General features: G+C 43.3%; 1 protein-coding gene across 4 annotated transcripts in view; it reads left to right on the forward strand.

The window, feature by feature from the left end:
- Window positions 1–25,789, forward strand: part of CYLD (CYLD lysine 63 deubiquitinase) — a 32,738-nt gene that overhangs the window by 279 nt on the left and 6,670 nt on the right. Inside the window, exons 2-16 of one of the 4 annotated variants that reach the window (XM_044427689.1) lie at window positions 4,678–5,351; window positions 5,531–5,833; window positions 6,967–7,072; window positions 10,907–11,002; window positions 13,009–13,125; window positions 15,239–15,618; window positions 16,608–16,773; window positions 17,675–17,816; window positions 19,216–19,338; window positions 20,409–20,500; window positions 21,132–21,198; window positions 21,895–22,027; window positions 23,384–23,492; window positions 24,957–25,075; window positions 25,191–25,407. In XM_044427689.1, the coding sequence (XP_044283624.1) occupies window positions 4,842–5,351; window positions 5,531–5,833; window positions 6,967–7,072; window positions 10,907–11,002; window positions 13,009–13,125; window positions 15,239–15,618; window positions 16,608–16,773; window positions 17,675–17,816; window positions 19,216–19,338; window positions 20,409–20,500; window positions 21,132–21,198; window positions 21,895–22,027; window positions 23,384–23,492; window positions 24,957–25,075; window positions 25,191–25,407 (2,680 nt within the window). In that variant the 5' untranslated portion in view covers window positions 4,678–4,841. The remainder of the gene's footprint in view (window positions 1–4,677; window positions 5,352–5,530; window positions 5,834–6,966; window positions 7,073–10,906; window positions 11,003–13,008; window positions 13,126–15,238; window positions 15,619–16,607; window positions 16,774–17,674; window positions 17,817–19,215; window positions 19,339–20,408; window positions 20,501–21,131; window positions 21,199–21,894; window positions 22,028–23,383; window positions 23,493–24,956; window positions 25,076–25,190; window positions 25,408–25,789) is intronic. The other 3 variants (XM_044427690.1, XM_044427691.1, XM_044427692.1) reach the window with 3 other exon arrangements.

Raw genomic sequence — 25,789 nt, forward strand, 5'->3', positions numbered from 1 at the left:
GCGAGGGCCCTTCCCGGCCGCTGGCCCGGCGCGCGGGCGCCCGCCGCCTCCCTCGCCCGCCGCGCGGCGGGGTCTGCCCGGGAGGCTCCTCGGGGCAGGGACCGCGCCGGGGGTGCTGCGTGGAAGCGTGGCGGCGGCGGCGGCTGGGGCGAGCGTGGGGCCATTTCCTCTTTCACCTCGGGGAAGCGGGCTCGATCGTGCAGTGCCGGTTGGGGTACTGCAATACTTTCGCGTTACTGTCATCGCACACCGTCCCTTCATTGTGTAATGAATTAATAGATTTGCATCCCGCCTTTCTATTTAGAGGAGCTCAAAGCGTCTTTTATTTTCTTTTTGAGCTTGCCATAGTTTCAGCCGCTTTCCTCTTAATCTGCTCTTTTGCTTTCTTTTTCAAGGGTTTTCAAGTGCTCTTTGTATACTGTATTAATAGTGGCACTTTCCCCCACATCTTGCCTGCTTTCACTTCCTTTCTGTCAAATTTTAGACTGTGAACCCTTTGGGTCAAGAACCCAGTTTCTTTTCTGTATAAAGCACTGTATCTGTCTGTGATAATATATTAGCAGCGAACATTTATTTGTTTGCTAGTTTTATTGTAATCTAATCTATGTTTATTTCATTTCATTTATTATATTGTGTGATGGTAGTCATGGGATTCTAATTTTTATTTTTTGCTTGTTTATTTTAGAGGTCTAGCTTTTATTTTTGATACAAACAGTGAAGTGTCTTTCCTCACAGTATGTGTAATCATTCGCTTATTCCAAATATACTGCAGAGTATCTCTTTCCTGCAGTATGCATAATTATTAACTTATTCCAGAAGGGTAGCAGCATTCATTCTGCTGCAGAAAAGAACAAGTCCTGTGCAATATACCCTGATGGCACTGTACAATTCTAGGTATGTTTACTCAGATGTTAATCTTATCAAATTCAGTGGTGCTTTCTCCCAGGTAAGCATCTATAGGTGTGTTTGATCACTGTCAGAAGCTTTTGATGGGATGGAGTGCATTTTGCTTAGGTGTACCTTAGTGGGCAGAGAAAGGACAATTTCAAATGATCCTGTGTACCGTATTAAGTGCATGCACGATCCAGTGCATTTTTAGGCAGCTTTACATCTCCCGGTGTAAAAGAGAACTGTCTAAACATACAGAGGATTGCACTCTAATATTGCCAGGATGTAGTTGAGTATCCTGACCTTTTTCAGTCTGGTAACCATAGTTTCCTTCTTTGAATGAAATGGGAAATCATGATTGATTAGAGGCTTCCTGGCCTAATAGTGGTGGAGGAACCAAAGGGTTTCATGTACTGGCAAGAGGCTTATTATTATTATTTTTTAAATAAACCAAGATATGATAGGTTGAGTAAGTAGATGCAAAAAGGTTCCAAAAAGGAGTTTATTAACGGGCAACTGGTAGGGAAGGCCTGTATCATACTTGTGTGCAGCCCTATTTCTAAGAGCATAACTATTATATCAGTTCCTTAATTGTGCTATTGTGTTATGGCTAGTTACTGCTATTGTGAATAATCACTGTAGGTATTTTGTAAGTTTGCATAGGAATGTCACAGGCAGTTCCACTTAAACGTCACTTTTGCTAATCTTGGTTTCATAATATGCTTCTTGATAATAATGCGACATGCATTTGGAGAAGTGAGCTCTAGAAGGCCAGTGACAGTAGCAGTTAGAGTGTCAAGTAAAGACTGGGGGAGGCCTGGGTTTAGATTCCTGCTCCCACGTGACTTTGGGCCAGTCATAATTCCACATACTGATCTGCCCTGAGATGAAAGGAGGGCTGGTGATGTGCTGCTTTGATGTCCTTGAAGGAGAGGTGGAATATGCTTGCGCGAAAGGAGGCCGTGGAAGCTTACATCACAATAAACCATTACTTTCCTTGGTGCAGCAAGTGTCAGTGTGTTGCACGGGACTCGATGCCATAAGTCACAGTGGTGATAACGACTGCTAGGTGGCTTTTGAAGAAATGTTTAGACACATTAATGTGGGGGACGTTTAATATTGGCTGTCAGCCATTGTACCCCCAGGGTCAAAGACCTGCACAGCTGAATACCTGCTCTGACCCTAATACGTTAACCTGAGTCAGGCTGTCACCTTCATGGGCTTCCGAGGCATCCTCGAGTGACTTAGGATGACATAGATGCCAGCAATAGAAAAACAAAAATACAGCATCAAAAATCAACCTTGCAAATGCACTATAAAGCAGCAGATTGGTAGCAAAAAGAATCCTGGGTTGTTAACTTTGCTTCCCACCGCTTTTGGGTAAGATTTGACAGTTTCTAAAAAGTAAGATTAGTTTTGGCTTGCTGAACATCTTCTGGGAGAAAAATCTGTAATGAAATTTCCTCTGCTGGAAAGTCCCACTAATATCTTGTCATCCTCTCTTAAGTTCCTTCTGAAGTTTTGACTTTTCTAACGGCCATGATAAGGGGAAGGGAAAGAGACAGGAAAAATAGTCCCTTGTACTTCATTTCCATCTTTCACTAATGTTGAAAGCATTTGCCAAGAGCAAGGAAGGGGGAAAAAGCCATGGTTGAAAGTGGAATATCATCTACTTCAGGAGCAAAAGGTTCTGGGTTCAAACCTTGTTATCTCCAGGTGTGCTGGAGAACTTCTGACAGTCAGTACAATACTGAACTGCACAGAGCAGCAGCTTTTTTCTTGAGGGAGAGACATGCATGGGCAAGGAAGCAGAACAATAGTATTTACTTTCTGGTTTTCCATTTTCTTGTGCCTCAGGAACTGCCTTCTTGGATCAGACTAAGGCTCGACATCCTCTTCCCAGTGGCAGCAAGCTGGATGTTCTGGGAAGCTCACAGACACAGTTAAAAATGAAGGCGTACTCATTGCTTCTCTCCAGCATCTGACCTTGAGTGGCACACTACTACTGTACATTTAGCTAGCATGCCAAATATTTGTTAATGAATGACATTATTCTTGGTTCTTAAAAATTCATCTTGGAGTAGTAGGCCTCAGTGTACCCTTGTGGCAGTCTGAGCATAAAATCCCATGGTGAGCTTGTTGGAGGGAAGGGTGGATGCAATTGTCATCAGCAGCCTTTCCCATATATCAGCTCTGTAAGTATTTTGGAAGGAGCAAGTTGGACTGCAGTAACTGATTTTCTACTTCAAAAGCCCATACAGCTGTAACGGTGTCACCCAGAACCCTCTGGGATGCAGTGCGAAGTGAGAGTAGTTGGCTTCTCTTTTTCTCAAAGTCTGGTCCTAGCAGATGATGTTTCTGTGTGTTGTGTGGCAGCAAACCCAAGCTTATAGATGAGTGTCCAGTTAATGTTCTTACAGGGAGCATGTTTCTAAGCATCTGTTTGACTTTGCCAGGTGCATACCTCAGAACAAGTAGTTGCAATCATCTTTGAGTGTAATCTTTTAAAAAAAGGAAGCTGAGTTGGTCGCTGCTATTTTACTTGTGTCATGGAACATTTGGGCTGCATGAAGACAATGTAGGTAGTATTTAAATGTTCTTCTGCCCACTTGGGAGCTATTTATTTATGAGTGCTTCCCACATGACTAGGAGAATGTCTGAATGACACAACTGCATGGTTGAAACTAAGCATGTGGGGTTTATTCCATGGAATGCCAATTCTGTGGGAAAGAGCAGCATGATTGGCGCCAACCATGTGGCTGGTTGCATCCTTTACATTTTCTTGCAGCCGTGGTGGGCCTGCTCACAAATAAAGGGTTCTTGAGCAGCTAGGAGAGCCTACTGAAGGCTACCTACCTCGCTTTGTCAAAAAAAGTTGGTGGTGTAGAGTTGTGTAAACGTGCATTTCTGTGGCTTAACTTTGCAGTATGATGGGGCTGGGGCTTCAGTGCCTGTATTTGTTTGGGCTCTTGCTTCAAAAAGCTTTCCTTAAAGCTTGTTCCTTCAGTGTGCTACATTGTAGCTTATGTGTATTTACTTAGTGAAGCTTTTAACATACACATTTCTCTTGTTTTCTGAATAGACTATTAAAAAAGGCTCAAATTGGAGAGTGCTCTAAAAACTCATATCTAAGGGCCAGAAACATGCCCTCACTAAGAGCTACTGTTGATTGATAGTATGGCCACAGAGTCAAATACTACTCAGCCATTTCTACAAATGCTTAATCTACTTAGCGGTTTTCCTGGTATTATATTTGCTTTGTATTTGTAGTGTTTTGCATGCCCAAATATTAGAAATGCACTTCTGTAATATTTTGCTCCAGTCAGCTGTAGGGTTGAGAAATAATAGATTCATAGGTTTTTTTCATTTTTGCTGTAAAATAATAAATTAAAAAAAAACTCACAAAATCACATTATATTAGATTGATCCTCATTTTATAAATGGGGAGGCTATTCTGCTTTAGTGATCAGAAACAGCTGTGTTCTAGTTAAAGGTGTAAATAAGACTAACATGGAGAAGTTGTACAGAATAGTGCTGATCCTTTACATTGGCAGTGAGGATGGCTAGAAAACATAGCAGGAAGCCAGTTCTATTATGCAGAAAATACATTCAGCATGACCTTTTCAGCTACCTAAAAGTGTTTTCATTCTTGCCAGCTGGTTGCTGTCATAGGGCTATAAAAATCCGGGATGATGATTGCTTTCAAAAGTGATTTGTTTTCTTGGGCTTTACTTTTATTATGGGGTCCTTCAGCCTCCAGTGATGCCATCTTTTATTTTTGTGCCCCAGGTCATCTGTTCTGGATTTAGCTTGCTGGGACATGGATGAAGAATCATTAACTCATTATTGGAGCTGTGGCCTTTTAGTGGAATCTTTTAATTTGTTTGCAGTTATTCTGGCAACTTGGCTGTCTTGAAGATTCTTCTTTGTGTTCATACAAAGCCTGAATCGCAATGAGTTCGGACTTGTGGAGTCAAGAGAAAGGTGGTTCACCCTACTGGGAAGAACGTATATTTTATTTGCTTCTCCAGGAATGCAGCATTATAGATAAACAGACTCACAAGCTATTAAAAGTACCCAAGGGTAGCATTGGACAGTTTGTTCAAGACCGGTCTTCAGGAGGGCATACCAGAAGCAACCCTTCATCCAAAAGCAAAAAAATGCAAATAGGTATCAAGTTATTGGAGCATCCCCATGCAGTTCTCCTCGTGGACGAGAAAGAAGTTGTTGATATCGATGAGAAACGAGCAGAGCTGCTACTGGCCATTACCAGTTGTGAAGATAGATACGCTATATTTAAAAGCAAAGGTCGACTGTGCAAAGGCCTCCACATTGACCTTGGCTCACCAGTGAAAGTGCAGCTGAGATCAGGTGATGAGAAGTACCCTGGAGTTGTTCGCTTCAGAGGACCCTTAATACAAGAGAGATCGCTTTCTGGGATATATTTTGGAGTGGAGCTTCTGGTAAGTACAGGCATCACACATTGGGTCAGACCATTTTTCTATATTGCTGGGCAAATGATGCGTTGTACCAGGTCTTGCTTTATGATGCTTGGACCCCATTTCTTCTTTAAGGAATTCAGGATGGGGTGTGTGTTAACAGAGAACTTAACAAGTTACGTTTTCTTTCCTTGCAAATCTAGGAAGAAGGTCGTGGTCAGGGTTTTACTGATGGACAGTACCAGGGCAAACAGCTCTTCAGATGTGACGAGGACTGTGGAGTGTTTGTTGCACTAGACAAACTAGAGCTGGTGGAAGATGATGACAATGAACTGGAGAATGACTATGCAGCTCCAGTTGACTCAATGCAGGTAGACCTTCCTCCTTTGGAGCTCAACTCCAGGGTTTCTGTGAAGATAGGGAAGAATATAGAGTTTGGGACAGTTATATTCTGTGATGTCTTACCAGGAAACGAAAGTTTAGGATACGTTGTTGGAGTGGACATGGTAAGAAATTCATCTGACTCTTCTCACTTTTTGCATGTGTGTTAAAATAGAAGTACATGCAATATTGGTGGGTGGGTCTAAAATCTGTAAGCTATTTATGACTTTTTTGCCATATACAATTGCCACCCAGCAACTTTGTTTAGCATTGGGGACAGTGCATTGGGTTTGGGAAAGCCTTTTGCCTGTTTGTCCGTAGTGAGACAGGTGATACAGCTTTACAAATACGTATTTGCTGGGCTTCATGGACAATTAACGTGGATACATTTGGGCTGACAGGCTAGTAAACTCACGTAAGGGTCTTTTACAAGGCTCTACTAATTTTCACTTGAAACCGACCAGGCAAAAATATCTTTTCTTAATTGCTTCTAATAAGCAGCCAGCTTTGCTAAATAATGTTCAGGGTTGGCACTACTGATCCTTTTTCAGTTTTTTCCTGGAAAAAATGGGCATATCAGTTTTTATTGTCAGGAAGAATGCAAGTCTCTTGTTTAAAGCATGTGTACATGTATGTGTGCCAAAAGCATTTCAGTAATTTTTGCTGTTCCTCATCTTTTCTCCCCTCATATTGTGAAATCAGAAGGTGTATTGGGGTTTGAAATAAAGAGAATGAAGCTGAGTTGTTACGCTGCTAAATATTAGTAAGGCTTCATTGCAAAAATGATCTTGCACTCATGGATGTACTTCCTTGCCTTTGCTATTTTTGTAAGGGAGCAGCCATATCCTCTTACTATTAGAAGCTGCCTGCCTTCTGGCATACGTGAAAGGCACGAAAGCCATCTGTGTACCTGTGGCGAATGGCTTTAGATGTGGAACTTCCATGTTGCTGACAAACCTTGCTTGGCTTCTCTGCCACCATGTGGGAGGTTTTCCTAAAAGTTGTAGGCGTCATTGTATGGATGTTTGTAGTACATTTGAAGCCGAGCAATATTGCAGAGCTGTTCTCTAAAGGCAGAACAGGAATACAACAAGTGCTCCACTTGAAATGCTGTTGCAGAGCGAGTGTGGTGTGTTTCTGTCTAAGTGTGTGCGTTCTGTACAGGCTGCATGTAGCCCAGGCCTTTTAATGAGCATTGTAGGCGCCTTCATGAATGTCTTTAGGCAACACATAATGGTGTTTTAAAAATGATTTTTAGGATAATCCAATTGGAAATTGGGATGGACGATACAATGGACAGCAGCTCTGTAGTTTTGCAAGTGTTGAAAGTACACTTCTTTTGCATATCAACGATGTCATCCCAGGTATGCCTTTTGTATTTATTTGTTTTTTCAAAATCAAGAAAGCAAGCACCTATTCTGAGCAAGCTTTTTGGCATCTGATTCTAGTTTTAGCACTGCTCAGGACTGAATCCTTTTGTTACATTCTTTAGAATATTGGCTGGGAAGCAAGTCCGCTAATCCTGTGATTGACTTTGCTAGGGTGGTGGTGCTCTGCTTTCATTTAATCTACACCACCTTTGATTTCTGGGAAAGCTGTTCAAAGTCTTCAGGCTTCATAATTCTATGCATGTATCACTTCTATCCCTGCCTCTTCAAGACCCGTTTGCTGGTCTTCTCAGGTCCTTCCTGTTAGGACTTGGCAGTTCAGGACTTTCTTGTTGCTTGAAAAATTTTATCGCTGTTCTTGGTTCACACAACCCACAACCCAACAGGCCAGAATATGGTCTGAATATGGGCGTCTGTTGAATCAAGGGCTTTTGTGTGGTATGCAGTCACACTATAACTATGGCTGGTTAACCACAAATGGCACAAGTGCACAATTCATCAGCAAAACATGAATTCTCTTTGTGGGTCGTCTGTGGTTAACAAACCGTGGTTTGTTAGTCCCATTGGTTAACACAGCAACTCAGACGTCAACAACAACCCATACTTAACTGATGTCATGTCCTTTGAACCCAGGCATGGTGTTTGCTGGAGAAGAGACATAGAATTGGGTGGAAGAAAAGGGGGAGGCAGCCCTTGTTTGCCCCTAGTGACCATGTGGCTTCTTAATTACAAGGCTGACCGATCATATTTTAAAGCCTGTAGATGCCAAGAAATAATATGTATTTCCTCTCCAGGTGGCTCTTCAGTTTTTGTCTGGTATTATTTGCTTTGCAAGGAGGGCATTCTGTATTAGACTGTTTTCTTACGCTTTCTCCAAAGGAATATGTTCCTAGTGATGCTCACATATGCTCTGACAAAAGAATTGGCATTTGTGAGTAGTACTCAGAACCCCAGACAATCTGTTCTTTCATCCCTGTTATCAGAATGTTGTTTGTTTTTTGGTTGGAAGTCAAATAGCAGAGTTGCCTCTGTGCAGCATGCATGATTGGAATATGGGAGTGTTTCCTGCTTGGACTTCATGATGGTATTGTCCTGAACAAGAGGATGGTGTCAGTTCAGCCTGTGAAGACCAACTGTGGCAAGCTGCATCTGTGTGGGGACAAACAGAAAGATGCTTGGTTGCTGGAGAGGTTGTGCTGCTGGGCATGGATGGAAAGCGAGGTTGGGAGGAGCAGTCTTGTAAGATGGGCGAGTGTCATGGCAGTTCAGGGGAACTTCCCTGTAAAAGGGAGTCCAGGGTTATGGTGAAGGAGATTTTCCTTAGAAGCTTCTAAAAAAGTGAGGGAAGAGAGCAGGAGAAAGGGATTCAGGCAAAACCAATGCCCGTCTTTCTGAGCAAGACGTCACTGAGGAAGCCAATGATGGAAAACACAAATAGATTGACAAAAGCTTGCTAGATCAGATGCAAAGCCTGCAGCTGGGAGCTCTGTCCCTACTGTGGCCAACCCAATGAATATGGGAAGCACCCAAGCTGGGCATGAGCCCAAGAACACACTCCCATTGTGTTCATAGGAACTCGGGTGTGTTCTGCAGGACAGGATGCAGCAGGTGCTAGAATGTACATTATCTTTAGGGCGCATAGGAAGAAATGTTAACTCAGTCCCTGCTCCTCCAGTGCCCCCAAAAATTATGGGCTTCAAAATAACTTCTTTGATTAAACGGGTCCCTAGTTTTAATGTAAATGGTCAGGAGCAGGGGCTGCCACGGTTCCTCCCCAACTGAACCATGTTGCCTTGCTTTGGAAGCGAGGTTGGCAGGAGGGAAACAGCAGGGGTGAGAAGAGACGCAGTGGTTGTAGGAAATGCTGAGCAGGAAGGAGTGGGAGGAAGAAGCTGATGGGGGTGCCAGGAAAGTTGGGAATCTGCAAATAGGTATAAATGGGCTGGACTGCCAGTGACAAATGTGCCCGCAGGCCCCAAAACAAATGACAAGTGTGCCCAGGGGTCTGAAAAGGTTGCCTCTCTCTGGCATAGAGAGTTTGCTGCTTTAAGTGTAATTGTCATCTTGTAAGAACTTCAGGCAATTCTCTATAGCAGCTTGCTTTCTCTCTTGCATTAAAAAAATAAATCTAGCACATTTTTCTTGAAAGATGAGTCTTTCCATGGGATGTTTTCTTGGCTGGCTGGCATGAGATAAGCTAATGTTCAGTGTAAGTAACTGAAGTGTGTTAATAGTGTTATTCCCAAGGGGAGGCTTGGTTAAAACGTAATTGAGCATCTATATTCCAATTGTGATACATAAAGACACATTTTTTATTTCATCTCTTTAATGGATATCTGGCATGGTTAAAAATTGTCAGATGTTGTGCAGAGGATATAGGAATTTTCTGTATATGTGATAATATGCTATTTTGGTGAGGAGTGAAAAGCAGAAAAAGCCCAACTTTTGAAATTGAAATTACTGCTTATTATTCATGTCTAGCTTTCTTCTCCCCACATCAATCTATTTTTCTTTCCTTAGACCTCAAGTGGCCGAAAAAAAGGAAAAGGCTTTTAAAAATGGGTCTATCATCTTTTGTTACTGTTGCTAGAGCTGTTCCCATTTGTAAGCAAATTATCAAATGTAAAACTAAACAAAAGGTTGAGAGTGAAATGTTTGATGCATATTGTTCCTCCTAAACCAATCTGGGAGACAAGGAACATAAACCTGAAGTCAGTTGCTTTGGAATTTTGTTTCATGTGGCCTACCTGTTTAGGCTGTATTTTGTCATGTGCAAGCCAACTGATTCTGGGGAGAGAAATATGTGTTCTTAGGGTTTTGGTTCAACTGCGTAACTTTTCTCTGAGAACAAATCTAAGTAAGAGCAATCCTGTGACCCTTGGATATAATCTCTTGGGGGCATATGCTACTTAATTCTCAGATCAGAGGTCAGAAACAGATCTCTGTCCTTAGAGGTGGGACTCCAAGCTGTCACCCTGCTTCCATCACAGCTGTCATGGAAAGAACCATGCCAGCTACCTCTGTAAGATTTGAAAATTAACTCTTGGAGAAGCAGCTTTCTGGGACATGGGGAGGGGAGGAGACTGGGGCCACCATGATATGAAGAGATTTGACCGCAGTCGAACATTCTTCCCTCCGCTGAAGCACCTCAGCTAGATGGTCAAAAATGACTCCTCGGCTAAAAGGCAGTGCAGGTGGTGTGGGGGGATGAACCTCACCTCTGCCGTTTCTCCTGTTCCCCTGGGGACCGAAGAGCATTAAGGTGTAGTCCACGCACCCTGAAATGATGCTTGCTTCTGTGTAAGTGAATAAAAAGGTGGTTCCAGACACGTTCAGTGAATGACGCAGTAAAGCAGAGGTGCTGTGCGAATGGAAGTGGTGGTCCTTCCTAAATAACATTGATGCTCCAAGGCAACCATGTTTCCATACTACATTTTTTCTTTACCGGGGTGTTGCTGCAGTTCAGAGAAGTGCTGTTTATTTGAGAGAGGTGCTGATCTCCATGTGCATTTCTAGTCAGTGCATATAGCCCTGCTGAAGAGTACTGTGGGTGGATTTATATCCTAAACTTGCTCCTATTTTGTATTAAATGGTTGCTTTGAAGCTAGCACATTAAGTGGGTCATTCTATATATGCTTAGACAGAGAAAGGTACACGACTTCCAATTCCCTTCAGCCAGCATGGCGGTTGGGACATGCTTGAAGTTCTGTGCCCTTTTTGCTGTCTGAACATACATTGTCTAGTGCCTTAAACCTTTGCGCTGTCATTATTCTATACTGTTAAAATAACTAAAACTTGGCTTTATTTCAGAAGCTGTGTCTCAAGACAGGAGACCTCCTAAACTTGGTTTCACTTCTAGAAGTGGCTGTGACAAAGGGTTCGGCCACAGTAAGGCCAAGTCTACAGGTACTTCTACTCAACTATTTTAGTGAATTATCAGGAGAGACTCCTATGTTTGCTCATTTGTGTTTCTGTAAGCCACTTCCTAGAATTGGGAGTTCAGAGGTGGGCGATTGTTGATGGTTCTGCATGCATGTTTTAGAAGAGGGGCTTCCCAGCCCGTAAGAAGCGGTTACTTTTTCCTGCATTGCACAAACGTGAAAGAGGACATTTTCTATATAAAGGGCTGACTTGTGCAATCTAAAAGAGCCATGGTAGTTTATTTAAATGCTTGGGCGCATAGGGTACAATTTCCGTAGTCACTGCCCAGCGAGGGCTTGGCCTGTTATCCTGAACTGAATGGCGTGGCTTTTTTCAGAGGCCCAGATTTTCCACTGGTCACCAGTAGTGCTTCTCCACAACTAAGGCTAATGCTCCAACTATGTGCTTTCCTGGAGAGGTTGATTCTGCCTAGGCTGACACATGCCTTTGTTAGATCTGCTTCGACTATTGTAATGCGGTCTATGTGGGACTGCCTTTGAAGAGCTTTTGGCGGCTTCGGCTGTTTCGGAATGCTGCAGTCAGAATATTGAACAGGGCTGGTTCTAAGTCGCATGTGATTCCCATGTTTCAATAGTTTTGCTGGCTAATGGCCCATTCCTGGGCACCAGCTTATCTTGCTGGGTTGGCTATACTGCTATCTGGACAAGAATACCCAAGCTTCCAGTCTAGATTACTGCAGTGCATGCTGCGTGGGGCTGCCGCTGAAGATTCTTCAGAAGCTGCAACTTGTGCAAAGTGCAGCAGCCAGACTGATAACAGAGCCCAGAAGGTATGAACATACAAGACCAATTCTGACCTGTATGCACAGGCTGCCTGTATGTTTTGAAGCCTGGTTTGAGGTGCTAGTTTTGACCTATAAAGCCTTATACATCTTGGGACTCAGTACCAGAAGGTGCACCTTCATATAGATATTTTATCTATATGATTATTAAAATGTATTTTTAAGGTTTAATCATTTTAAAGCTTTGGCTGTTGGACAGTATAGAAAGACGGCAAATTAATCAATAATAAATGAACAGCAATCTCAGTGGCTGTTCACAGGCACTGACAGTCTTGTAGTCTGGTCAGCCGAATGTTGATCCTTTTAAAAATCTTTTTAACAGTTTTAGTGTTTTGATTAGTTATTTATATTTGTGGGCTGTATTTTGTAGTTAGGCACCTTGATTACTACTTAGTGTAAAGTTAAATTGAACAAAGCACTTTGTTCAAATGTTGTAGAAATCAATTGGTGTTCATTACTAAAGACTAAGAAGCACTGTCCTAATCTAGAAACAGAAACAGAAACAAAAACTAAAGTCTTTATGGTGCTTAAGACTAACATTTATTATGCTGCATGAATGAGATTCCATGTCATCGTATGTGTGTGTGTGTGTGTGTGTGTGTGTATCACCATGTCCTTAGTTGGAAGGTCTAGGAACTATAGCCCACCAAAACTTGCTGTTATGAAGTTTAGTCTTTTTACGGTGCTGTGGGTTGTCTTTGCCGCATTGCATCAATGTGGTTATGCTGCAGGAAATTCTAACCTTCAAACAAATGTCAGTGGCCAATTAGATATTTCCGCCAACCAAATTCCTTCTCAAGTAATAATTTGGCAACCAGAGATCCATATTTTTGTATTGGCCTTGACATATAACAGAGAACGGAATTTCTCTGAAGGGAGAAAGCTTAAGATGAAGCATGGGTAATTGATGCAAGTTTGTTTGCTGAAAGTTATTGTCCATGTGGCCACACAAAGTAACACTGGTTGATCTGTTTGAGCAGAGGTGGCATTGCCACATTGCAGAACCTGCACTAGATGCCCTACCCATTTCGTCCTTCCTCAAAGCTCTGCAGTTCTTCTGTAACCTCTGCATCTAAGTCTAGCACCAGAGCTTTCTTTAGAGAAAGATAATGTTTGCTTTCTATTCATATAGCAAAGTCTCTTTGTAGATATTTTCAGCATTTCCCTTATGACGTGGTTTGTGTTTTAGGTGCCCTTCCTGACTCTGGAAACAGAAACAGATCAGAATTTTTCTACACACTAAATGGCTCTTCAGTAGATTCTCAACCACAAATGAAATCAAAAAACACATGGTATATTGATGAAGGTAATGAGGCTATATTCTTTCATGGGTGTAATACCTGAATATGACTGTGCATTTGAATCATACGGCCATATTTCATATTTACTTTTAATTAAAGGAACTTTGACTAACTAATGTTTCCTTTGCAGGAGGAGGATAATATCACTGCATGCTCTTGCAGACAATGTTTTGCTTTGTTTTGTTAAAACGTTAAGGTTTTGTGCTAGGCATTGTGCTGTGTAAGCTACTGGATTGGTTTTAGGGTTTAAGGGTTTACCTTTTTACTGACTCCTTTGAAAATATGACTCCTGTGCCATGGTGCAAATAACTTCTAAAAGTCTATCACTGTTGCAGTAGAGTAGGAATTTGTTGCGGTGTGCATGCACACACAGGGAGTGGGTCTGAGGGAAGGAAAAACGTACATTTGCGCCCCCCCCCCCCGGCATCAAAAGAACTAGTATCCCTGTTTCTGGAATCCTTGCCAGACACAGTAACTCCTGAGGCCACATTCTGTGAAAGTTGGAGCCCATTCTTCCTATCCGACCGGCTAGACTGCAGCCACAGGATGCAACATGATTATAAATAGTAACTTACTGCAGTAGTGGCTTGTGACTTTTTGCTGAGCTCATGATTTATTTACATAACTTTCATAACTTCAGGTAACCCATTGGTGGTATTAGTACAGCTGACCCAACCTAGTTACTTCTTGATGGGTTGGACCACAACCCACCTCACACCAGCCAAAAGGGACACTGTTAGTACTGACTGAGGATGTTGGGAATTGCTGTCAAACACTTTCATTTATTTATTTATTTTTCGGTGTATAGCCTGCCTTTTTCCTTAAAGGACCCAAGGCAGCTTACATCATTCTCCTCCTCCATCTTATCCCCACAACAACAACAACCCTGTGAGGTAGGTTGGGCTGAGAGTCTGTGACTGGCCCAAAGTCACCCAGTTGGCTCCATGGCTGAGCAGGGACTAGAACCCGGACTGTTCTGGGTTCAGGGTTAGAGAAGGCTGTTCTCCTTTCTAACTTGTGGCTTGTGCCATCCCTAGCCCTGTCCTCCTTGTTTCTCTTTTTCCCTGTTCCTGTTTGTGCTGCAGACATGCTGATTTTAAGTCAGCCTTGTCCAGCCAGGTGCTCTCCAGATGTTTCAGATCTCAACTCCCAGCATAGCCAGTGATCAGGAATGTTGAGAGTAATTGCTCAAAACATAAAGGGCAGGAGGTCAGAGAAGTCTGGTTTTAAGTCATTCTTTCTCCCTTGGAAAATTGGGGATTATAGTCCTGGGTAGGGGAAGATAATAGAAATCTCTTCAAGGTGAATTTTTTATCACCTGTGTTAAACTATAATTCCCAGGATCTTTTAAACCATAGCATTTAAACCTGAATGAATTTGTAGCATACACAAACTTTCTTTTTCTCCCATTTGGATTATGGCCATTGAATTTCCTGATCAGCCTCTCGTCTTAAGCAATACATGGTTGAAGCCAGATAGGAGCTAAATGTTGAATGATATTCAAACAGAGGTCTCCAAACTTTCCGTCTTCAGGAAGTGTTTTCACACTGGCTCGTCTGCTGAGTACCGCATTTGTCAGGCGAACCCTGAATGCTTGCAGAGGATTCTGAGGAAAGTTGTAGCTTACGCAGAGCCCTGCCACAAAGTCTGATGATGCTTTAGTGATTGTCGTCCCCCACAGATCTCTAATTTTATTAGAATTACCTAGCATGGTAAAAGTATGATCTAAAGAACACTGTTATGCATGTTTACTTATTAGTAGGTTCCTTTGTGTCCATCAGAGCTCATTCCTAAGTAAACGTCCACAAGGTTGCGGCCTGAATCTCCCCTTCCTTCACCCAAGTTCACATCACTGCTTAATATCTTGTCCTCTCATTATAAAAAGGCCTGTCCATTATTAGCTTACCTTGCTGGGTTTCTTCTGGGCGAGTGCCCATATGCTCTTAAAGTAGGTCACTCTTGCATAATAGTCTCTGGTCCTGCAGAGAGTCCATGTATCTTTTACTCCTTTTGTGTGGCATGCACATGGAGTGCTAGTGTAGGGACTTGAATATTGCAACTCCTCTCATATGCTTGCTTATTTTTTTCTTCCTTACTCTCTTTTTGAAATTCCAACAGTTGCTGAAGATTCTGCAAAATCACTTAATGACTCCTCTCCTGGGTTTGGGCATTCTTCGCCGCCACTGCAGCCTCCCCCCGCAAATACATTATCTGCTGAGAACAGATTTCATTCCTTGCCTTTCAGTCTGACAAAGATGTCCAGCAACAACAATACTATTGGACACAGCCCTCTCTCTTTATCGGTCCAGTCGGTTGCTGGCGAGGGGGCTGCTGGGGCAGCCCAGGAGAGCCCACCAGCAGCTGCACCGGCCATCAACATGCATGGGCTCGAAGCAGGCTCCTTGGCAGAAGTGAAGGAAAACCCGCCTTTCTATGGAGTAATCCGCTGGATTGGGCAGCCGCCAGGGGTCAACGAAGTGCTGGCAGGGCTTGAACTGGTAACTACAATTGCCTGCAACTGCATTTGCTCGCCCCGTAGTCCTCCTGTACAGCTGCATCTCATTTGTAAAGGCTTCTTGTTCTGTTAAACTTTGTACTTCAAATTTGTGATATAGCTGGAATTTGACACCAGGCAGTGTGAAAAGCTGCAGTGTGGGGCAGACAGTTTCTGTTCCAGATTTGCCATGGCGCTGGTTATAGAAATCCGGTTTCCTGCTTGCCCCTTTTGTCAGGGCCAGCTGGCAATTATCCTGGAGCAAACAAGAAAGTGGCCAAATTGGATAGCCTCACTTTTCTCTGCTGTTGCTCCGACTTCCCATTGTCCAGAAAGAGTGGTGTGAGGAGGAGGAGCAGCTGGGATATTGAGGCAGGATGAGCTCCCTGCAAGTGCATGTGTGAACCCAGCCATTCCACAACATTGAAAGGTCTGGAATAAGATGTGTTTGGTGGCTTAAATGTCTCACCTAAGCTTGGTGACAGACGAGTCTCAAGGAAGAGTCTCTACCTGCCCAATCATTGCTACACTTCCTTGAGAGTAAGTTGATCTGAACTTAGTGGCATTAAGTTTCTTTGTGAAGAAGTACAGACTGTTTCTGCTTAGGCACATGGAAAACTACCTTTATACTGTATATTGGGTTAGACCCTTGGTTTATCTGGTCCAGCAGCTAGTTGCCAGCCACAGCTTTCTTAAACCTTTGAATTAAATCGGGCATCTTTTGCATGCCAAGCCTTTGCTCTGCTTCTGAGTTTTGACTCATCGCAACTTCTCGTTCCACAGCTTGAGTTGACATTTGTGCATTGAACCAGTTCTGGGAAATGGAATCGGGCAGACAGACTTAGGGAGCATCTGCATGACTGTGGCAAGATCATGTGGCTGCCCCCAGTCTCGGACTTTAGGGTAGAAACACAGCTGGGTCTTTCAGAACAGGATAGGACCAGTTCTGTGTGTGTTTCCACTAAGATGGATAAATTCTCTTGGCCTTTCCAGGAAGATGAATGTGCGGGCTGTACTGATGGGACATTTAAAGGAACACGATACTTTACCTGTGCACCCAAGAAGGCGCTTTTCGTGAAGCTGAAGAGCTGCCGACCAGATTCCAGATTTGCTTCATTGCAGCCTGTATCCAACCAGATTGAACGTTGCAACTCCTTAGGTATTGTTCATCTCTCCCCTCTCTTTAAACCATTTTTCATCTAGAAAGCTGTCTCTCGGCAGCTTTATAAAATTGCACTTAATGTTCCAATAAGAAATACATGGAATGTATTTTCTACCCAGTGTATTTACCAAGAGCAGACACGGTTTTTAACATACTACATTGTACTAGTAGTCAAATAGTAATTGTTAGATTTTTTAAAAGAAAATTTTAGGTTAGTTGAAATGGCTGATAAATGAGAAACTCTTGAACAAACAACTCAGATATCTTAATACAACTGTCTCATGGACTTTTAAGAGTCTGGAGAAGAAATGCCAGCTTTCATGATTCTGTTTATCTCAAAGATTTGAAGCATTTTTGAAATCTTGCCAAAGTCTCATAGGATCTGTACTGAGGTGGCAGTTGTGTTGTCCAGTATATTGTGTGTTGCTTACTTTTGTTTTTTTTAAAGCACCTTTGCTCCCTTGTTTAGCTAGAAAGGCCCCTAGGAGAGCTTTGTGTAGATACTTTCCAATAGAAGCTTTCCTTTTGGATGTAGTCTTTACATCTTCAGCTTGGTTCTTGCCAGAAACTTAACTTCTCTCTGCCTTAGGAAGCAAAAGTTACTTTGACATGGTGCAGCCCCTGTCCCCAGGGAAAAGCTTGAGCCCAGCATTCCTAAAAATTCTTGGGTGCTTAACCATATAGGGTTGCTCAGTTGGGAACCATTTCCAGCAGCTCCATATCCAAAGTAAAATGGAGGCTGTGCGATTGTGAAGGAGGTACTGTCTGCTAGGCAGAGAATCACTGGGCCATCATCTTGGTCTTCTGTCCCTCCAAGGACTTCATTTGCCATTTCGGCTGCAGCTCTTGGAACCATGGAGGAGTTCAGAACCTGCTTATTCTCACCTTTTTCTTTAAGCTTTTGGAGGCTACCTGAGTGAAGTGGTTGAAGAAAACACTCCTCCAAAAATGGAAAAAGAAGGTCTGGAAACAATGATTGGCAAGAAGAAAGGAATTCAGGGTCATTACAACTCCTGCTACCTAGACTCCACTTTATTCTGGTAAGTATTACAAGCTGCATTTTGAACCCCAAGGCAAAGGATAATGATAACAATGCCAAAAAGAGAAAAAAATAACGTGTGTAATTCATATAGAAGCTCCAAAGGGTGATGCTGGTCTGATAACTGGTATGTGGTTTTTGAAATGTCCTATGAATTTAGGCAGTTTTGATACTTTAATAATATAATACCTGCACAGTGCACTCTTGCTCTGAGACTAATGCAACTTGCTAAAATCTATCTGAATGGTAATTACAAGGAATGTAACTAGACAGATCAACCTCCTACAGCTCTAATATTCTGTCTGAAGCCTGAAGACTCCTCTCCTGAACATCAGATGGGCAGTGCACTGGCATGTGTGAACAACCTTTGTACTGCTACTGGAGACCTTGGAAGCTCTCTTAGTTTGAGTCAGATTGGGCCTGACTCAAAAGGACTCAACTCAACTCAAAAGGACTCTGACTCAAACCTGATTGGCCCAAACTGATTGGCCCTGCCCTGCCTTGCCCTGCCCTGCCTGAAGAGGTTGGGGTTTGTATGTAGGACCTTACACATGCCAAGAATGTGCTCTTCTACTGCACTGTAGTTCCTGCCATTTTGTGCTACCCTTGAAAAATGCCTGGGTATGCAGTGATTGGATAGATGCTCTGCAGTTCCTCTGGGCTGAAAAACACCCAGAAACTACAAAACTCGTTGTGCTTCATGTCAGTAACCCCTCCCCCTCCTCGCCCCATTCCAGTAACTATACCATTTCTCTAAACCCCCAAAAGTCTTCGTCCTTGACAGCCTGATCTGCACAACTAGCAACTTTTGTTGTTGGGCTTAGGCAGCTTCCCTCCTCAGCTGCTTTGTGCAGTAAAGAGGTAGGGCCACACTCCACACCAGGGAGTAATAAAGACAGGGCCCCCTCCCTGCAGTCCCATATGGTCTCAGTGGGGGGCTGCTTTTCTGGGTGCTGTTGCGTGGGCTTGCATGTGAGATGGTTTGCTCCACTTCTGAATTTGGAGAGGTGGAAGACAGCGTGCATCTGGAGGCTTGGAATCAAGATGGACTCAATAAGCTTTATCTTCTGGCTTGGTTTTCTTTCTTTGAAGTCTGCTCGCCCTTTTGATATTTGATACTGTACTTGATCTCTATGGAAAGGATATGGGCTCTAGCCTGCTTTGTATAATGCAAGGTGGTCTGTACTTAAGTCTTCGCTTTTGGCAAGGCCAGGGCTACTCTCTGCCAACATTCGGTTTTATTGCTGGCAAGTAAGGGATACCTTCCAGGCCCTGCTGTGTTAAAAGCAGTGTTCATAGTGATGTGAGAGAGCAGTTCATTTTGGCCTTAAAGTAGCTGGTTTTGTTGCTGCCGTCGCCACTGTATTTCCAGAGTAAAATTTACTTCTCCCCTCTTTTAGCCTGTTTGCATTCAGCTCTGTTCTGGACACGGTCTTGCTTAGACCAAAAGAGAAAAATGATGTAGAATATTATAGTGAAACTCAAGAACTTCTGCGGACAGAGATTGTAAATCCTCTCCGAATGTAAGTATTGGCAAATGAAGTCTGCTGAAAGTTATGTTGTTTTCAAGTGGTCTTTCCAGTTTAAGAACATCAATTTCCCCTGCAAGTTGTGCAGCAGGTGGTGGGGTGGGATGCCTGGATGTGTTCTTGGCTTACACAGGGAGGTAGTGAGAGGAAGGAAGTTGGCCTGCACTCTAGATCACGCGCCCGTACACTGTAACACACAGGGAATTCTGTGGCAGGTGTTCAAGGCTTTCTGTACACACATGCCAGTATTTGAAGTGGTTCCTCAAAGGCAAAAATTCTGAAAGTGAGAGCCGCGCTGAATCTGATTGGATTGCCTTAGGCTCCCTTGACATTCTCCACCTAATATCTGTAACCCAGTACCCCACACTGCTTTTTTGAGGTGGCTGTAGCCCCATTTTTACATGCTGTGTCTTCAAGGTGCAGCATTTGTAACGTTTTGAGTTCAGGAATTCAGGGTGTCAAGGTAGATGTTTCTCTGAACCTCAGTGGAAGACTGGAATGAACACATGTTCATATTAGCAGACAGGAGTCCCTTTTTCATTCCTAGGAGAGGTGTTTGGAAAAATGCATGAATTCAGAATATGACTAGCAGCTTTGAAAGTGTCTTTGGACTGTTAACAGACAGTCTCACATTGTGAGAACTAAGCCTCTAGGAGAGGCAGTTAACTTCTCTGTGAGACTCTTCATCCATGGAGGCCTTTCTGTTCTACTTTATGGGTGCTACCCTTGGTGCTGAACTCCACTCCAGATTAGGTTCACCACCATGGATAGCTCTTTAAAGCTGGAAAGAAAAGGCTGCGATGAAGGAGGACCCCCACTGATACAGGAGGCTCTGCATATGAATTCAAGAGCCCATTGAATGCTTTCTCGGGCTTTTTCATTGGAGCCTATGCACTGATGCTCCTTCTCTGGAAACCTTTGACCCATGGAAAGAGCCCATGAAAAGAGGGTGGGTGATAGTTACTTTCCCTACTTACCGGCATGCCCCACGATGTATGCCTGCAACTCCATCTTTCTTTTAAGCTTCAGTGTCTCTCCCCTCACTGCTCAGTATTATGTTTCAGATATGGATATGTGTGTGCAACAAAAATAATGAAACTAAGGAAGATACTGGAAAAAGTTGAAGCAGCATCCGGATTCACCTCTGAAGAGAAAGGTAATTTGAGCAATGCAGCACAAAGGGAATGAAGGGGAAGTATGAATTAAGTTATGAATTGAAAAATGTGGAGAAGGGCGACTATTTTGATTCCATTTTGAAATTATCAGAGGCTGCTGAATCACCGCTTGCTTGGAAGTGGCCTGATTTGTCATAATTTTCAGGATGGATCTGAAAGGGTTGGGACACAGTGCTCTTAACTGAATTTGACACATTTCCCCAGAAGGTATAATAAAAGTAAATGGCCAAGCATATCACTGGATCTTCATGCCTTTTGATGGTGTGTGATAAAGATGGAGGGCTAGATTTGGCAGAAAGGCCTCAGATGAGCTGTTGAGTGATGAGTGTTGGGTTTTTTCTTTAATGGTTATCTGGCTATGAATGCTGTAAACATGGATTGTTAAAAGGTGTGTTTAGAATCAGTGTATTATAGCTAATATAATATAATATAAAAGTGTTTGGACTACATTTCTAATTTTTTAGCATTGGACTATTTCCATCTGTCAATGTAGCAGGGTTATAGTACTTTTAACCCTTTAATTGCTATCATTATTTTTATTTACATGGATATAACATCTAATAGTTTTTTATTTGTCCGTACTTTGATACCATGATATAATTCTTTTCACAGATCCAGAAGAATTTTTGAATATTTTGTTTCATCATATTTTGAGAGTAGAACCACTGTTAAAAATAAGGTAAGATATGCCTCTACTTAAGTACTGCAACAGTTGAAGTCAGTTTTCCAGTCTGTGCTTTATGATTTTGGGGGTGCATTCTTGGAAAACACAGGTGCAGCTCAGTTGCTTTCCCCTCTACCTGCACAGATCCAAAAATGTGGTTGTGTCCTAACCTTATGTGGGGGATGGGGGATGGACTCAAAACTGCCTTCTCCTGGCTCTTTCCTTCTTTTCCCACAATTTTTCTCCTCCTGTGATGAGGATGTACTATTAAATAGGCAAATGTAATAAGTCAAACTAATTGTGATCGTGCTGTGACATGTGAAGTGGAACATTCAGTTTAGAAGTAGGAAAATCAACGTTTCCATACTTTACTGTGCAGTCTTTTATATATAGATTGACAGACTGCCTGAAAACAGCTGAACCCCAAGCAAATGAATAGTTAGATCCCTTCGTTGTAGCTAACAAAGTAGTATTTGAGGTGGCTGGATGAGCATGTTCTAAGGACTCCCTTCAACATTAATTTAGAAAATGATGTATTATTGAACCATTGTACAAACTTCTTTATCTCCCCCTCACCTGACAGATAGTTCACAGCTTTATGAAATAAAACATTTGCTGAAATGGATGTACTGATAACTGAACCTTTTGTGGGCAGCATGAAACCTACCACATTTTATCACAGTCTGTTTTTAAAATATTATCTTTTCTTAGATCAGCAGGTCAGAAGGTTCAGGACTGCTACTTCTATCAGATTTTTATGGACAAGAATGAGAAAGTTGGCGTTCCTACAATACAGCAGTTATTGGAATGGTCTTTCATCAACAGCAACTTGAAATTTGCAGAGGTTTGGAGCCTATTCTTCCTGCCATTGTTCTTACCTGTTGTGTAATCATTTTGCTGGCTGATGCTTTTTCCTTTAGCAGGTTCTGAGTCATACATATCAAGCCTCTGTAGTATCTGAACAGTATCTTGAAGTAGTAATAAGCCAGTGATCTTTCATTCCTTTTAAATCACACAGTTTTTACTTAACTATCCGCCAAAGAAACTTAAGAAGCTTCAGCTTGTCTCAGTGTGCAGATGGGAGCCTAGTTCATTTAAAGTACTTTTCCCTGAGTGGCTTACAAGATAAATAAGACAGACTTTGCCTTCAGGTTTACTATTTTAAATGAAAAAAGGACTGGGAGGGGAGGGAGTAAAGAAAAAAGACTGGCACAAGTTTACTTCACTTCTTTTCTGCCCAGTGGTTGAAGGTCTCTGGGTGGTGAACAGCAAAACTGTTCAAGTGTTCCTACTGGCAGGGAGAGGGAAGGCAAGCTCTTTGCAGCTGCTCCGTCTCTGGCTAGTGGATAGAGCCAGGTAAGCTCCCTCCCCCCTTGCCATGATGCCCTGTCTGGGCGGCAGCAGGAACGACCTGCCTGTGGCTCTTGGCCTGAAGGTGCTGCTTTCATTGTGCAAATGATGTCAAATGAAGTGGTGATGTTTTAAGACTCGCTTGTGCAGCTCACAAGTCATGCTGATGGCCTGTGTCCAAGCAAAATGGTTGTTTCAGGGTTATGCCTTCCAGATTCTACTTTTTGTAACCTTGACTCACCATCTCCGTGGCCTGTTAATTTTGTAAGAAACTGGAAGGATGGAAAGGTTGCATTTTTTCAACGGCTGTGAAAATTGGACACTGCCACAGTGCTGCTAAGCTAGCTACTGATTTTAGTAATAACACTCAGTGCACGTATCTGCTGAGAAGGTAGCCCTCGTCACCCAGTGGGACTCCTTCACAGCTTTTTAAAATGATTAGAAAGGAGCTATCATGCCCGGTGTGGAGGCCGTGGAAATGGCAGGCAGGCTGGAGCTCACCATGGGCCTAGGTTTCAAAGTCTCTCTCCATCCAGAATCTGTGGGTGGTGACGTGTGTTGGGCAGGGTGAAGTCCCGGCTACTTTTGTGCTCACGTGCTGGTCGAGATGCTCCCAGAGTAGCATTACAGACATTTTTTGAGGATTCCTTGTGGAACATGGTGAATTTCTCTGTAACAGGCATGTTCGCTGGAACCTGTCTTTATTTGTCCTGGCCCCCATGCACGAAAACTGGAGACTGTGTTGTCTTTCCAAAGTACTTGCTGCCAGAAGTGTCTTAAGCTGTATGCAGAGAAAGCCAAAGATAGCCTGACGGTCTGACATGCTGGTCTTTGTGTTGGGTTTTGTTAGGCACCCTCCTGCCTGATCATTCAGATGCCTCGATTTGGGAAGGACTTCAAAATGTTCAATAAAATCTTTCCCTCCCTGGAATTAAATATCACAGACCTACTGGAAGACAGTGAGTATACAAACATTTTGGGTCACATGGTGGCAGGATCGGTGTTAGAGCGTTTTGAAAAGATTGCATTCTGACTGGTGCTGTTGGACTGCTTGCAGACTATTCACTCCCAGAGTGCAAGGCTGAAGTTGCTGCAAAGTCTGAGAATCATGGCTCACAAGTCATGTGCAAGCCGAAGTGGCTTTGGCACCCTCTTCACAGGCACGAGGGAAAGCACATTGGCAGCTGGCTGGGGAAGGGCTTCGGCAGTGGTCCAGTCTTGCCCCCGTACGTTCCCCCTTCGTGCTCTCATTGCAATGACAAAGTTGCCTGTCAGCAGACAAAGCCAGTGTCCTTTTTCCAGATGGCGTGTGTTAGATTGTTAGACTTGGGTCTTACCCTGCCTTCAGGACCCTCTGAGCTTTATGAGGTGGTTGTTCTACTAAGGTCCAGCAGTGCCTCTGCACTGGCCACCCCATGATGGTCGTCTTCTGCATCCATTTATAGATCACTCAACACAAGATCAACTGAACTAACTTCTGCTCTGGATTTTTCTCCCCTTCATTATAATTATGAAAAGAGCCACTGACCACTTGGTTCATTTTTTAAGTAGAGGGATTTCTCTGTGACTCGGCCTGTACCCTCTTCCTGAGTTCATTAGCTTCTTGATTGGTAGACAAAGGGAAGAGGAAAATACTGAACCCTGAGCATTTAAAAACACTGGAACAGCATAGTTTAATTAGGGTGTAATCCTCTGCATGCTTTGACAGAAGTCCAGCCATTTTCAGCTGGCTGGGGATATTTGGTCTTGTGGGACTTTTCTTCTATTGAAGCATGGTCAGGATTGCACTTCCAGTGGCTCAGTGCAGCTGCTGGGGTGCGTGCATGAGGAACAGGGGGCTGCTGTGTTTCTGATTTGAGCATTACCACCATGCTGGCTCGGACGACGGATCCCCCAGTCCAGCATTCTGTTCATACAGTGTCCAGCCAGATCCCTGCAGGGAAATCCAGATGCTGAGCTGCAGCACTATGATGTCCTCCCATCCTCGTTCCCCAGCAACTGGTGTACAGAGGTGTAAACTACTCTGGTAATGGAGGCAGTATCCATCCATTAGGACCAGCAGCCCTGGATAGCCCTCTCCTCTACAAAGTTGTCCATTTGGGTAGAGAGAAATGTAGCTTGATTTCATGGATTCATTTCTGAAGCAATGCATGCAAAAGGTTTTTTTCTTTTTAAGTAGGAGGAATCTCTGGCCCTTTGCACTATTTCAGCAAAATGCCCTAAGTTTTAAGTATATTAAAAGCCTAAGCCCATTGAAAACCTAACCATTACTTCCTATAGAGAACATCCCCATATTTTTCCCCTGGTATGTTAGTGTATGCTGACTAGTGAGAATTAGTTCTGCTTCCTGTTTCGAAGGAATGGCTGCTTGGGCTTCTCTTACAAAATCTTGATAACGGGTCTTCTCCTCTCACAAAATGCAGCTCCTCGGCAGTGCCGCATCTGTGGTGGACTTGCCATGTACGAATGTCGAGAATGCTATGAAGATACAGACATTTCTGCTGGCAAAATCAAGCAGTTTTGCAAAACCTGCAATACTCAGGTAAGTTCAGCTTTCAGGCTGTCCGGGGACTTCTGTCCAGTCATTAACCGCACCCGTGGTAGCTATTAAGCTGATCGGCAAGCAGACGTTGCTAAGCCTTCTTTTATCATTACAGGTTCACCTGCATCCCAAAAGGCAAAGTCATAAATTCAACCCAGTGTCTCTTCCGAAAGATCTGCCGGACTGGGACTGGAGGCATGGCTGTATACCTTGTCAGAAGATGGAGTTGTTTGCTGTTCTTTGTATAGAGACGAGCCACTATGTGGCTTTTGTTAAATACGGCAAAGGAGACTCCGCCTGGCTCTTCTTTGACAGCATGGCCGATCGGGATGGTATGTCCTTTTGCTTCGCCTTCTTTCTCCCTTTTCTGATTTTCTGCCTGCTTTGGGAGACCTGAACTCCTTTCCCAGTATGCAAATTTGGCTTCAGCACTCCATTTTGAGAGGACTGTACAGTAACTCCATGGCAGAGCCCTGCTTTGCATGCCAAACGTCCCGGATTTAATCCCCGGCATCTCCAGCAGAGTGGGGAAAACTCCTACCCTGTAGAGAGCTGCTGCCAGTCAGAGTCAACAACAGTGGACTTGGTGGGCCAAGGGTCTGACTTCTGTGTTCTTAGGATCTGCCATAAGCCTCCTTGATTTAATGTCTTCCTTCTGTTGTGCTAGTAACAGCTGAGTTACTGGAACACCAAAATGCAGCTGTATGAATAATG

Source organism: Varanus komodoensis, unplaced genomic scaffold, assembly GCF_004798865.1.
Source record: "Varanus komodoensis strain SLA01 unplaced genomic scaffold, ASM479886v1 scaffold19, whole genome shotgun sequence".
Classification (NCBI taxonomy): Eukaryota; Metazoa; Chordata; class Lepidosauria; order Squamata; family Varanidae; genus Varanus; species Varanus komodoensis.